The sequence below is a fragment of the Pongo pygmaeus genome, chromosome 19, assembly GCF_028885625.2.
Source record: "Pongo pygmaeus isolate AG05252 chromosome 19, NHGRI_mPonPyg2-v2.0_pri, whole genome shotgun sequence".
NCBI lineage: Eukaryota > Metazoa > Chordata > Mammalia > Primates > Hominidae > Pongo > Pongo pygmaeus.
Window position 1 is genome coordinate 72,815,063 of NC_072392.2, and position 13,988 is coordinate 72,829,050.

Sequence of the window (13,988 nt, forward strand, 5' to 3'; positions counted from 1 at the left end):
AGCTGGTGGAGCCGCTGACACCTAGCGGAGCGATGCCCAACCAGGCGCAGATGCGTATCCTGAAAGAGACGGAGCTGAGGAAGGTGAAGGTGCTTGGATCTGGCGCTTTTGGCACAGTCTACAAGGTCAGGGCCAGGTCCTGGGGTGAGCGGCCCCAGAGGATGGGGGAGGTGCCTGGAGGGGTGTGGTCGGCAGTTCCGACGGGAGGGGCAAGAGCTGGAGGCAGTGTTTGGGGGAGGGCAGTTACAGCGGAGAAGAAGGGAGCGGGGCCAAGCCCCAGGGTGGTGAAGGATGTTTGGAGCACTAGTAATGATCTCCTGGAAAGCAGGTAGGATCCAGCCCACGCTCTTCTCACTCATATCCTCCTCTTTCTGCCCAGGGCATCTGGATCCCTGATGGGGAAAATGTGAAAATTCCAGTGGCCATCAAAGTGTTGAGGGAAAACACATCCCCCAAAGCCAACAAAGAAATCTTAGACGTAAGCCCCTCCACCCTCTCCTGCTGGGAGGACAGGAAGGACCCCATGGCTGCAGGTCTGGGCTGTGGTCTCTCTTCATCGGGGTTTGGGGAGATATGACTCCCGCAAACCTAGACTATTTTTTTGGAGACGGAGTCTTGCTCTGTCACCCAGGCTGGAGTGCAGTGGCGTGATCTCGGCTCACTGCAACCTCCACCTCCTGGGCTCAAGCGATTTTCATGCCTCAGGCTCCTGAGTTGCTGGGACTACAAGCACCCGCTAATTTTTTATTTTTTTTTTGAGACAGTCTCGTTCTGTCACCCAGGCTAGAGTGAAATGGCGCGGTCTCAGCTCAGCCTCCCAGGTTAAAGCGATTCTCCTCCCTCAGTCTCCTGAGTAGCTGGGATTACAGGCACAAGCCCCCACGCCCGGCTAATTTTTGTATTTTTAGTAGAGATGGGGTTTCACCATGTTGGCCAGGCTGGTGTCAAACTCCTGACCTCATGATCCGCCCGCCTCGACCTCCCAAAGTGCTGGGATTACAGGCGCGAGCCACCGTGCCCGGCCTAATCTTTGTATTTTTAGCGGAGACAGGGTTTCACCATGGTGTCCAGGCTGGTACTTTGAGCCTTCACAGGCTGTGTGCCGTGGCTATGGTTTGTGATGGTTGGGAGGCTGTGTGGTGTTTGGGGGTGTATGGTCTCCCATACCCTCTCAGCGTACCCTTGTCCCCAGGAAGCATACGTGATGGCTGGTGTGGGCTCCCCATATGTCTCCCGCCTCCTGGGCATCTGCCTGACATCCACGGTGCAGCTGGTGACACAGCTTATGCCCTATGGCTGCCTCTTAGACCATGTCCGGGAAAACCGCGGACGCCTGGGCTCCCAGGACCTGCTGAACTGGTGTATGCAGATTGCCAAGGTATGCACCTGGGCTCTTTGCAGGTCTCTTCAGAGCAAGCCCCTATGTCCACAAGGGGCTAGGATGGGGACTCTTGCTGGGCATGTGGCCAGGCCCAGGCCCTCCCAGAAGGTCTACATGGGTGCTTCCCATTCCAGGGGATGAGCTACCTGGAGGATGTGCGGCTCGTACACAGGGACTTGGCTGCTCGGAACGTGCTGGTCAAGAGTCCCAACCATGTCAAAATTACAGACTTCGGGCTGGCTCGGCTGCTGGACATTGACGAGACAGAGTACCATGCAGATGGGGGCAAGGTTAGGTGAAGGAGCAAGGAGCAGAGGAGGCCGGGTGGAGTGGTGTCTGGCCCGTGGGAGAACTCTGAGTGGCCACCTCCCCACAACACACAGTTGGAGGACTTCCTCTTCTGCCCTCTCAGGTGCCCATCAAGTGGATGGCGCTGGAGTCCATTCTCCGCCGGCGGTTCACCCACCAGAGTGATGTGTGGAGTTATGGTGCGTGGTGGGGGGTGTTGGGAGGGGTGGGTGAGGAGCCATGGCTGGAGGGAGGATGAGAGCTGGGATGGGGAGAGTTATGGGGCCACCTCAGCATGTGGAGGGAGGGAAGGGGCTGCCTGTGCCCCACCTTGCAGGGTCTGTGCCCTTCCCAGGATTAGGGAAAGACCGGGTAGGGTCTATCTCCTGGCATCACATCTCCCCCGCCGCCATGATGCTAGACTCCTGAGCAGAACCTCTGGCTCAGTACACTAAAGCTCCCTCTGGCCCTCCCACTCCTGACCCTGTCTCTGCCTTAGGTGTGACTGTGTGGGAGCTGATGACTTTTGGGGCCAAACCTTACGATGGGATCCCAGCCCGGGAGATCCCTGACCTGCTGGAAAAGGGGGAGCGGCTGCCCCAGCCTCCCATCTGCACCATTGATGTCTACATGATCATGGTCAAATGTGCGTGGCTGAGCTGTGCTGGCTGCCTGGAGGAGGGTGGGAGGTCCTGGGTGGAGGAGCCCACTAGGGGCATGAAAGGGGACCAGGATGTATGTAGACCCAGGAGCCCTGGTATATTAGGAGCCTCAAAACCTTCTTGTATCCCTTTTACGGTCAAAGTCCAAAGCCACTCTTGAGGAACACTCTTGTACAAAACTAAGCTGGGCACAGTGGCTCATGCCTGTAATCCCAGTACTTTGGGAGGCTGAGGTGGGAGGATCTCTTGAAGCCAGGAGTTCAAGACCAGCCTGGGCAACATAGTGAGATCCTATCTCTACAAAGAATAAAAAAATTCTCTGGGTGTGGCGGTGCGTGCCTGTAGTCCCAGCTACTCAGGAGAGGCTGAGACAGGAAGATCACTTGAGCCTAGTTTAAGGTTGCAGTAAGCTATGATTGCGCCCCTGAAATCCAGCCTGGGTGACAGAGCGAAACCTCATCTCAAAAAAATTAAAAAGCAAACAAAAAGAAAAAAAAATTAAAAGGGAAACTAGTGGAGATGCCCAAAGGTTCTGGCTGAAGACCCCAGAGTCTGGTACTACTTCTCTACCACCTGAGGGCTTTGGGCTGTCCCTTGGGACTGTCTAGACCAGAGTGGAGGGGGAGTGGGAGGGGAGAGGCAGCAAGCACACAGGGCCTGGGACTAGCATGCTGACCTCCCTCCTGCCCCAGGTTGGATGATTGACTCTGAATGTCGGCCGAGATTCCGGGAGTTGGTGTCTGAATTCTCCCGCATGGCCAGGGACCCCCAGCGCTTTGTGGTCATCCAGGTACTAGGCCTCTGTGCCCCATCCCTGCCTGTGGCTAAGAGCACCCTCCTGCAGAGGGTGGGAAGGGGAGATGAGTCCAGCGTGCCAGGCCCCTCACCTGCCATGAGCCTTCCTCATGGAAGGCTGCATGCTGGGCTGGGGAAGGGCCACCATCCTGCCTCTCCTTCCTCCACAGAATGAGGACTTGGGCCCAGCCAGTCCCTTGGACAGCACCTTCTACCGCTCACTGCTGGAGGACGATGACATGGGGGACCTGGTGGATGCTGAGGAGTATCTGGTACCCCAGCAGGGCTTCTTCTGTCCAGACCCTGCCCCGGGAGTTGGGGGCATGGTCCACCACAGGCACCGCAGCTCATCTACCAGGGTCAGTGCCCTCGGTCACAGTGCCGTCTGCTTACCTCCCCCAACCCCGGTGGACTAGGGTCCCTTTCTCTGATGTTCCCTCAACTGTCACCTCTCAAGGAGACCCCATTATCCCTACAACAAATTCTTACTGCCTTCCAACCCCTGTGATGCCATTCTCTCCATGGTGACTGTGTCATACCCCAAAGGTGACCTGTGTTTTTCTCCTGTGACCCTGTCACATCCCATGGAGTCCCCATACCAGATCCATGAGTGACCCCCATCATGAATTTCTTTCTTGTCCCCAGAGTGGCGGTGGGGACCTGACGCTAGGGCTGGAGCCCTCTGAAGAGGAGGCCCCCAGGTCTCCACTGGCACCCTCCGATGGGGCTGGCTCCGATGTATTTGATGGTGACCTGGGAATGGGGGCAGCCAAGGGGCTGCAAAGCCTCCCCGCACATGACCCCAGCCCTCTACAGCGGTACAGTGAGGACCCCACAGTACCCCTGCCCTCTGAGACTGATGGCTACGTTGCCCCCCTGACCTGCAGCCCCCAGCCCGGTATGGCGTCCAGTCTAAGCGGAGAGACTGATGGGCAGGGGAGGTGGGGACCTTCAGCCCAGGGTCCACTGTGGGGGCAGAGGGAGTGGCAGAGACACCGGGGTTCCTTCCCCTAACGGGTCATCTTCTCTTGGCCTTTCAGAATATGTGAACCAGCCAGATGTTCGGCCACAGCCCCCTTCGCCCCGAGAGGGCCCTCTGCCTCCTGCCCGACCTGCTGGTGCCACTCTGGAAAGGCCTAAGACTCTCTCCCCAGGGAAGAATGGGGTTGTCAAAGACGTTTTTGCCTTTGGGGGTGCCGTGGAGAACCCCGAGTACTTGGCACCCCGGGGAGGAGCTGCCCCTCAGCCCCACCCTCCTCCTGCCTTCAGCCCAGCCTTCGACAACCTCTATTACTGGGACCAGGACCCATCAGAGCGGGGGGCTCCACCCAGCACCTTCAAAGGGACACCTACGGCAGAAAACCCAGAGTACCTGGGTCTGGACGTGCCAGTGTGAACCAGAAGGCTAAGTCCACAGAAGCCCTGATGTGTCCTCAGGGAGCAGGGAAGGCCTGACTTCTGCTGGCATCAAGAGGCGGGAGGGCCCTCCGACCACTTCCGGGGGAACCTGCCATGCCAGGAACCTGTCCTAAGGAACCTTCCTTCCTGCTTGAGTTCCCAGATGGCTGGAAGGGGTCCAGCCTCATTGGAAGAGGAACAGCACTGGGAGTCCTGGTGGATTCTGGGGCCCTGCCCAATGAGACTCTAGGGTCCAGTGGATGCCACAGCCCAGCTTGGCCCTTTCCTTCCAGATCCTGGGTACTGAAAGCCTTAGGGAAGCTGGCCTGAGAAGGGAAGCGGCCCTAAGGGAGTGTCTAAGAACAAGAGCGACCCATTCAGAGACTGTCCCTGAGACCTAGTACTGCCCCCTATGAGGAAGGAGCAGCAATGGTGTCAGTATCCAGGCCTTGTACAGAGTGCTTTTCTGTTTAGTTTTTACTTTTTTTGTTTTGTTTTTTTAAAGATGAAATAAAGACCCAGGGGGAGAATGGGTGTTGTATGGGGAGGCAGGTGTGGGGGGTCCTTCTCCACACCCACTTTGTCCATTTGCAAATATATTTTGGAAAACAGCTAGGCACCGGCCTATGTCTGGGGGTGGCTCTGCGCCATCCCTTCCTGCTCACCTTACACTCAACTCCTCTTTTCCTGGAGGGAGTGGCTGGGAATCTTCAGAAAGCTTGGATGAGGAGCCAGACATCCAGTTCTCCAGCTTCAGGGTTGGCGGGGATCGGGAAGCTGGATTCAGATCTGAGAGCCCTTTGACGACCAGATCATTCTTATTTAGAACGAACTAATTCCTAAGGCCACTCACCAGAATGGGGTTATTTCCTCCTTGTGGGTGAGGAGAGTGGCAGGCAGGGTGGGGGAAAGACGAGGCAGGGTCTACTGTGGGACTAATTTTCCTTGCCTTGGCTATGCCAGAGGAGCTCACTGACCTGAGGAGTAACTGTCCAGAAAGCCCACCCAGCCAGCACAGCCACCCTGGCGGTACAAAGGCTGGGCTGGCCGGACTTCTGTGCCCCCCACATTCCCAGACTGGACATATAAAAACACACACTAGTTAGCATTAGTGTTTGTAGTGCCACTTTACTGCCAATAGCTGACACTGCCCTGGGTTAGGGGAGAATAAATAAAATCTGTGCATCAAACAGGTATTACTGAGGTGAGGAGTGGACTGGGCTTTCGTGGGCACTTATCCTGGGAAGGGGGTATGAGGTGGCTGGGGAAGTGTCCATGGAGAGTGTCTCTCCTGCCCCCAAGGCCACGGAATCTTCTATTCCTTCCTTGTACCCAAAGGGGCAAAGTGGAGGCCAGGGTCTCTTTGCTAAGGAGCTAAGTAGGTCAAAGAGACAGGGGAAGCTCCCAGCAGGACCAAAGGGAGACCAAGGTTTGGACCCCAGAACAGAGCAGGAACCCAGAGTCCTGTGCAGTCACAGGATGACGCAGGGAGGACGGCTGTTGGTGATCTTTTCTAGGGGTTCTCCATTACTGGCTCTTCGGATGGCCTCAATGAGCTAGAGGACAGAGACGTGGAATGACAGGATAATGCACTGTTGGGTTAGGGTGACCAAGAGGTCCTCTCAACGCTGCAAATACTCACATCTTTCTCATAGGGAAAGCCCCCATTCTCCAGCTTGGAGAACACCAGCTGTCCATTTATCTCTATCTCAAAGGCACCTGGTAAGAAATCAGCAGATAAATAAATGGTACACTGAGAACATAGGCAGAAGTCAGGAGTTCCTCCAAAGGGGTCCTCCGCCTTCAAGTCCCCCATCAATCCCACTGGAGACCCATTTGTATCTCCTTAAGCCATTCCCCAACCCTGGGTCAACTCCAGGGAACCTGAGGGAGGCCTGGCCTGTGTGCCCCTCGCAACACTCAATAAAGGACTCCCTCCCCTCCAACCCTACACGATTTGCAGTCTAATAGGTTTTTCCCCACAGGCCTCTGTGACCCCCCCCGACCTAAGGAAGGGAACTCATGTTGGCCGGACATTTTACCATGTGCCAGGCACTGCGGGCACTTTACATAAAGCAGCCAATGTCAGAACTAGAAAGCGGGAGAGCTGGGATTTAGAGCACAGACTGACTCAGCAGGTGTTCCGCGAGCCTCACCTGTGCCCCCCAGGCGCGACTCGATCTCGATGCCCGGATATTGCTCCTTCACAGCACTGGCCAGCTCCAGGTAGGTCGCCTCGAAGCCGCAGGGTTCACTGGAGAGTCAAGAGATGGGGCTGGGCTGGGTATTCGGGGGTGGGGCCTCCCGTGGACCCACCTCCGTCCGGCCCGCGGGACCAGGGTGGGGGTCCCGCAGCCGGGGCCGCTCACCAGTACTCCACCACGATGCGGACCCCACTGCCCGGCTCGACCTCCTCGGGAGGGGGCGCTACGAACGTCTGCCCCGGCTCCCCGCTCATCGCGGCCGGCTCCACTCGTGCCCCTGCTTCCGGGTGTGACGCGAGCCGCGGGCACGTGACGGGGCGGGGCCTCTGGAGCGGGGCGGGGCCGAGGGTGGTGTCCGGGCGCCCCCTGCAGGCCTCCGCCACTGCTACGTTTTGACCTCGTAGGGCAGCTCCGGAGCTCGCTCCCCGGGCAGGCGCTGGGAGGACCGGTCCAGACCCTCCTTCCCTGGCCCGGTCTCCCGGAGTGCCGGGCTTCCCCACTCCCCACTCCCCACTCCCGGTGTCCGCTGGACTTCATGGCTTCATTTACTCTAATGGACTATCTTAGACTGCAAAGCGCTTTTCAGTTTACAAAAGAAAGAGAAAGTGGTGGGGCAAGCATCCTGGGGATGGGGTGGGTGTGGCTGATGCATGAAATAGTTGACATTTTCTTGCTAACATGCCGATGGCTTTTTTTTTTTTTTTTTTTTGAGACGGAGTTTCGCTCTTGTTGCCCAGGCTGGAGTGCAATGGCGCGATCTCGGTTCATTGCAACCTTCGCCTCCCGGGTTCAAGCAATTCTTCTGCCTCAGCTTCCCGAGTAGCTGGGACTACAGGCGCGTGCCACCGCACCCGGCTAATTTTGTATTCTTAGTGGAGACAGGGTTTCACCATGTTGGTCAGGCTGGTCTCGAACTCTTGACCTGAGGTGATCCACCAGCCTCGGCCTCCTAACGTGCTGGAATTACAGGCATGAGCCACCGCGCCTGGCCCAGTTTTTTGTTTGTTTGTTTGTTTTAGTAGAGACAGGGTTTCACCATGTTCGCCAGGCTGGTCTCGAACTCCTGACCTCAAATGATCCGCCCACCTTGGCCTCCCAAAGTGCTGGGATTACAGGCGTGAGCCACCATGCCGGGCGCTGATGGCATTTGGAACTGCCCTGTAGTTACATACACAAGTGTTTCTGATCCCAAAGCTCTAAACTGCTTTTTCCGGTCTTTTGCAACTGCTTCTTGCCTGCACTGGAGAACAGTAGATGCTCTTCAGGCTCTGTGCCCCCAATAGTTTCTGCGCATCCCTTATCCATCCTCTCGCTGTGGGGCTGGCGTCATTATTCCCATTTTGCAGCTCTGGAAATGGAGTCTGCTCAAGTCCTCGCTGCCTTTTCCCTGCCTACAGTACCACTATGGTATCCTAACACGCCACCCACTCTAGTGTCCCTTTAGGCTATTTATTTATTTATTTATTTGAGATGGAGTCTCACTCTGTCACCCAAGCTTGAGTGCAATGGCGCGATCTCGGCTCACTGCAACCTCCACCTCCTGGGTTCAGGCGATTCTCCTGCCTCAGCCTCCCTAGTAGCTGAGATTACAGGTGCCAGCCACCACGCCCAGCTAACTTTTGTATTACTATTATTATTAATTTTTGAGACAGAGTCTTGCTCTGTTGCCCAGGCTGGAGTGCAATGGCGCAATCTCGGCTGACTGCAGCCTCTGCCTTCCGGCCTCAAGTGAGTCTCCTGTCTCAGCCTCCTGAGCAGCTGGGATTACAGGTGCCCACCACCAAGCCAGCTAATTTTTCTATTTTTAGTACAGATGGGGTTTCACCATGTTGGCCAGGTTGGTCTCGAACTCCTGACGTTGTGATCTGCCCATCTTGGCCTCCCAAAGTGCTGGGATTACAGGCGTGAACCACTGCACCCGGGCTCTTTTTTTTTTTAAACCAGGCAGGTCATGATGGCTCACACCTGTAATCCCAGCGTTTTGGGAGGCCAAGGTGGGCGGATCACTTGAGGCCAGGAGTTCAAGACCAGCCTGGCCAACTCGGCAAAACCCTGTCTCTACTAAACATACAAAAATTAGCTGGGTGTGGTGGCACACCAGCTACTCGAGAGGCTGAGGCAGGAGAATCGCTTGAACCTGGGAGGTGGAGGTTGCAGTGAGCTGAGATCTCACCACTGCACTCCAGCCTGGGTGACAGAGTGAGACTGTGTTCCCAAAAAAAAAAAAAGAAAAAAGAAAAGAAAGAAAATGCAGTGATTTGTTGCCTAACCATCACTACAATCCAGTTACAGAATGTTTCCATCAACCTGATAAGTCCTTCCTACCTGTTTCTGGTCAATCCAGCTCCCAATTCCAGTCCAGTGCAACCACTGATCTGCTTTCTGTCTCTAACTTTGCCTTTTCTGGATGTTTCATATAAACAGAATAATACACTATGTGGTCTTTTGCTTCTGGTTCTTTCATTCAATATGTTTTTTGAGATGCATTCATGCTGTAGCGTCTAGAGTAGCTTGTTCCTTTTCATTGCTGAATCGTATTCCACTGTGTGGTTCTGCCACATTTTGTTTCTTAATTCGCCAGTTGGTGGATACTTAGGGTTCCAGTTTTTTTTGTCTATTTTGAATAATGCTGCTACAAATGTTTAGGTGTCTTTGTATAGGTGTGTGTTTTCATTTCTCTTGGGTAGATTCCTAAGGGTAGAACTGCTGGGTCCTGTGTTAAGTTTATGATTAACTTTTTTTTTGAGACAGGGTCTCGCTCTGTTGCCCACGCTGGAATGCAGCAGTGCAAACACTCTGCTCACTGCAGCCTCGACCTGCTAAACTCAAGCTATCCTCTTGCCTCAGCCTCCTGAATAGCTGGGACGACAGACACGCACTACCATGCCCAGCTAATTTTTTTTGTATTTTTTGTAGAGACAAGGTTTTGCCATTTTGCCCAGGCTAGCGTTTAGCTTTTTAAGAAATGGCCAGACTGTTTTTCAAAGTTTTCCCACCAGCAATATATGAGGATTCATCTCTCCATATCCTCACCAATACTTGTTTTCTGTCTCTTTGATTATAACTATCCTAGTGGACATGACATGCTATATAATTGTGGTTTTAATTCTCATTTATCTAATGACTATGTTGTGTATCTTTTCATGTAGGTATTAGTCATTCATATACATATTATTTGAAGAAACATCTATTCAAGTCTTTTGCCCATTTTTATTTGTCTCTTTATTACTGATTTGTAAAAGTTCTTTATATATTTTGGATACCAACCAAAATATATACAACCATATATACAACCATATATAGTTGTATATGATTTGCAACTATTTTCTCCCAGTCTTTAGCTAGTTTTTTTTCTTTTTTTTTTTTTCTTTCTTTTTTTGAGACAGGGTCTCACTGTGTCACCCAGGCTGGAGTGCAGTGGCACAATCTTGGCTCACTGCAACCTTCACTTCCTGGGTTCAAGAGATTCTTGTGCCTCAGCCTACCAAGCAGCTGGGATTACAGGCGTGCACCACCATAGCCCAGATAATTTTTTGTGTTTTCAGTAGCAATGGCCAGGCTGTTTTCGCTATGTTGGCCAGGCTGGTCTGGAACTCTGGCCTCAAGTGATCTGGCTACCTCAGCCTCCCAAAGTGCTAGGATCACAGGAATGAGCCACTTCACCTGGCTTCATTTTTTCTTTCTTTTTTTTTGAGACAGTGTCTTGCTCTGTCACCCAGACTGGAGCACAGTAGCACAATCACAGCTCACTGCAGCCTCAACTTCTCAGGCTCAAGTGATTGTCACACCTCAGCCCCACCAAGTAGCCAGGACTATAGGCCCGCACCACCATGCCTGGATAAATTTTATATTTTTTGTAGAGATGAGGTCTTGCCAATTGCCTAGGCTGGTCTCAAACTCTTGGGCTCAAGCGATTCACCTGCCTCGGCCTCCCAAAGTGCTGGGATTACAGGTATGAGCCACCATGCCTGACCTCTTCTTCTTTTTTTTTTTTTTTGATATGGAGTTTTGCTCTTCTTGCCCAGGCTGGAGTGCAATGGCACCATCTTGGCTCACCGCAACCTCCGCCTCCTGGGTTTAAGCGATTCTCCTGCCTCGGACTCCCGAGCAGCTGGGATTATAGGCATGCGCCACCATGTCTGACTAATTTTTTTTTTTTTTTTTTTTTTTTTTTTAGTAGAGATGGGGTTTCTCCATGTTGGCCAGGCTGGTCTTGAACTCCCGACCTCAGGTGACCCATCTGCCTCGGCCTCCCAAAGTGCTGGGATTACAGGTGTGAGCCACTGCGCCCGGCCTCCTGGCCTCTTCTTAATGGTGGCTTTTGAAGTGCAAAAATTTTAAATTTTGGAAAAGTCTAACATCAATTTTTTTCTCTCGTCTGTTGTCTTTTTGCTGTTATATTTAAGTTCTCTGCCTAACCCAAGGTCATGAAGACTATCTCCCATGGTTTCTTCTAGAAGTTTTATGGTTTTAGCTCTTACATTCAGGTATCTGATCTATTTCAAGTTTTTTTTTCCTTATGCATCCTGTGAGCAAAAGATCTAAATTCACCTTTTGGCATGTGGCTATTCAATTGATCACAGCACCATTTATTGAAAAGCCTATCCTTTCCTCCATCAAATTGTCTTGGCACCTTGTAAAATCAATTGACCAGAAATGTAAGGGTTTCTACTTGGACTCTGGATTCTGTTCCATTGACCTAGAAACACATTCTTATTTATTATTATTATTATTATTTTTCCCCTGAGACCGAGTCTTGCTTTGTCACCCTGGCTGGAGTGCAGTGGCACGATCTCAGCTCACTGCAACCCCTGCCTCCTGGGTTCAAGCAATTCTCCTGCCTCAGCCTCCTGTGTAGCTGGAATTACAGGTGCACACCACCATGCCCAGCTAATTTTTGCATTTTTAGCAGAGGCGGGGTTTCACCATGTTGGCCAGGCTGGTCTCGAACTCCTGACCTCATCATCCACCCGCCTCGGCCTCTCAAAGTGCTGAGATTACAGGTGTTAGCCACCATACCTGGCCTTATTGTTGTTGTTGTTTTTAAATTCAGATACAACTTATTCACAGTAAAATTCATCCTGTTGCGTGTACCTTTCTTTTTTTTTTTTTTCTTTTCTTGAGATGGAGTCTCGCTCTTGTCTCCCAGGCTGGAGTGCAATGGCTCGAACTCAGCACACTGAAACCTCTGTCTTGTGGGTTCAAGAGATTCTCCTGTCTCAGCCTCCTGAGTAGCTGAGGTTACAGGCGCACGCCACCACGCCCAGCTAATTTTGTATTTTTAGTAGAGACGGGGTTTTGCCATGTTGGTCAGGCTGGTTTTGAACTCCTGACCTCGTGATCCACCCGCCTCAGCCTCCCAAAGTCCTGGGATTACAGGGGTGAACCACCGTGCCCAGCCTTGAGTGTACCTTTCTATGAGTCCTAAGAAACACACACAGTTGTGCATCCAACCCCAAAACCAAGATACAGTATGGTCCCATCACCTCCCACAAGTCCCTGTGCCCCCTACTGTGGACCCCTCTCCCTCCTCCCCAACCCCAGACCTGATTTTTGTTCACACAGTTCCACCCACTCCAGAAAGCCATATAAGTTGATTCCTACAGCACTCCGCCCTCTGACTGTGGCTTTGTTTCCATCCCATCCTTCAACATCCAGGATGATCTTTCCAAAATGTAAATGTGCCCTCTCCTCTGTGCTTCCACTTAAGTCTAAATACAACTTGCAGGGTCTGGTCTTTGACCGCTATTCCCGCCCATCTGGACAAACAGGATGGATGGCTCTCAAACCTGGCTTGCAGAACAGCCACCGGAGGGCTTGTTAATACCACACCTTCCTGGGTCTTAGCCCTAGAGACTGAGATTCAGTTGCTGGAGAGGAGCCCAAGAATCTATTTTCCACACAAGGTTAGGGAGGTCTAGAGGCCACATTTGCAGAAGCACAGCTTCCTCTCTCCACACCTTCCACACCTGTCCAGGTTCACCCACGTGGCCTCTGCTTCCTCCCTTCTCCTCCAACCCCACTCTCTGTCTCCGCATGCTGCATCCCCTCCTGCCCAGAGCTCTGGCATTGGTCACCGGGGAAAGTGGCCTCCTTCCCCATTTCCCATCCACCGATTCCAACCCCCTTCCCATGTCAGCCAGCTTCTCCTCTGCTCAGCTGTCACCTCCACAGAGAAGTCTTTCCTGACTCCCTATGTGAGTCATTTTCCCAGCATAGTTGTCTCCTGTCATTCCTTGTTTGTGTGATTCTTTGATTAACATCAATCTTCCTGATTGGCTGTGTGAGGATGGGGCGGGGTCTGTTTTTGTTGTTTACGCCTGTATCCCCAGCACCAAACATGGGGGCTGGCATATGGTAGGTACTGAACAGATAGTTGAATAAATGAATGAGTGAATTGTCTACTCTGCTTTTGCACAAGCTGCTCCAACACCCAAGAGACCTTGCCTCTTCCCCCACTTCTTTGCTGGGCCCACCCATACCGGTTTTCCTAGGAAAACTCTGGAGAAAATTGAGGCAGGAGCCACTCGTTTGTGCCCCTTCGAGGGTGGACCTCTTATCACCCTAAGGATTGTTTGTTTTCCTGTCACCCACATCAAGCTGGGTGGTGGCCACAGCCTTTGATCTCCACCTCCTAACCCCTCTGCCAAGTACCCTGTGTTGGCCCAGCTCTGAACGAGAGAGCTAAAGTGATCCCTGAGAGAACTAAAGTGATCCCTCAGGCCGGGCGTGGTGGCTTATGCCTGTAATCCTAACACTTTGGGAGGCCGAGGTAGGCAGATCATCTGAGGTCAGGAGTTCGAGACCAACTTGGTTAACATGGAGAAACCCCATCTTTACCAAAAATACAAAAATTAGCTGGGTGTGGTGGCAGGCGCCTGTAATCCCAGCTACTCCGGAGGCTGAGGCAGGAGAATCGCTTGAACCCGGGAGGCGGAGTTTGCAGTGAGCCAAGATGGCACTACTACACTCCAGCCTGGGTGACAGAGCGGGACTCTGGCTCAAAAAAAATAAAATAAAGTGATCCCTCTAAGAGGAATCCCCAGGGGCCCAGGCCAGAGCTTTCTCCAGGTCACCATGGCTCCTCCCACTGTGCCACCCCGCCTAACCCCCTCGATTTTAAAGGGGAAGCCAAGACTCTGGACTTTGCTCAGAAGGTGGGGGGCGGGGGAAGGGGGGCTTACCCTGGGTACCTCTGAGGGGCCAAGGCGCAGCCACCACGGTATGGGTGACTGCAGATCGAGGGGCAGGTCATGTTGC

The 13,988-nt window shown here is 53.0% G+C and overlaps 2 protein-coding genes across 12 annotated transcripts in view; one reads left to right on the top strand and one right to left on the bottom strand.

The window, feature by feature from the left end:
• The window catches only part of ERBB2 (erb-b2 receptor tyrosine kinase 2), a 42,378-nt gene extending 37,243 nt beyond the window's left edge, over positions 1-5,135 (top strand). For 8 of the 10 annotated variants that reach the window (XM_063656167.1, XM_054457281.2, XM_063656166.1 and 5 more), the window contains 10 exons: positions 3-125; positions 380-478; positions 1,193-1,378; positions 1,516-1,671; positions 1,794-1,869; positions 2,169-2,315; positions 3,024-3,121; positions 3,297-3,485; positions 3,772-4,024; positions 4,167-5,135. In XM_063656167.1, the coding sequence (XP_063512237.1) occupies positions 3-125; positions 380-478; positions 1,193-1,378; positions 1,516-1,671; positions 1,794-1,869; positions 2,169-2,315; positions 3,024-3,121; positions 3,297-3,485; positions 3,772-4,024; positions 4,167-4,522 (1,683 nt within the window). In that variant the 3' untranslated portion in view covers positions 4,523-5,135. The remainder of the gene's footprint in view (positions 1-2; positions 126-379; positions 479-1,192; positions 1,379-1,515; positions 1,672-1,793; positions 1,870-2,168; positions 2,316-3,023; positions 3,122-3,296; positions 3,486-3,771; positions 4,025-4,166) is intronic. The other 2 variants (XM_063656170.1, XM_063656171.1) reach the window with 1 other exon arrangement.
• MIEN1 (migration and invasion enhancer 1) lies at positions 4,987-7,154 on the bottom strand. 2 transcript variants are annotated; one of them, XM_063656174.1, is made up of 4 exons: positions 6,894-7,041; positions 6,681-6,778; positions 6,167-6,243; positions 4,987-5,322 (listed from the first exon to the last, which is right to left on the bottom strand). In XM_063656174.1, exons 1-4 carry the CDS (start codon positions 6,980-6,982, stop codon positions 5,308-5,310), a joined length of 279 nt encoding a protein of 92 aa, XP_063512244.1. In that variant the 5' UTR covers positions 6,983-7,041; the 3' UTR covers positions 4,987-5,307. The 2 variants fall into 2 exon arrangements, with proteins under 2 accessions (XP_063512244.1, XP_054313266.1); XM_054457291.2 differs by lacking the exon at positions 4,987-5,322 and adding an exon at positions 5,633-6,080 and having other exon boundaries at positions 6,894-7,154.
• Between the last annotated feature and the right edge of the window lie 6,834 nt (positions 7,155-13,988).

Bases quoted from the DNA above. Each gene is read 5' to 3' on its own strand.
- MIEN1 (XM_054457291.2), bottom strand. From the start codon at position 6,982: ATGAGCGGGGAGCCGGGGCAGACGTTCGTAGCGCCCCCTCCCGAGGAG. The intron at 6,779-6,893 runs GTGAGCGGCCCC...TTGACTCTCCAG, and splicing joins CGCATCGTGGTGGAGTACTG to TGAACCCTGCGGCTTCGAGG. The intron at 6,244-6,680 runs GTGAGGCTCGCG...ATTTCTTACCAG, and splicing joins GTCGCGCCTGGGGGGCACAG to GTGCCTTTGAGATAGAGATA.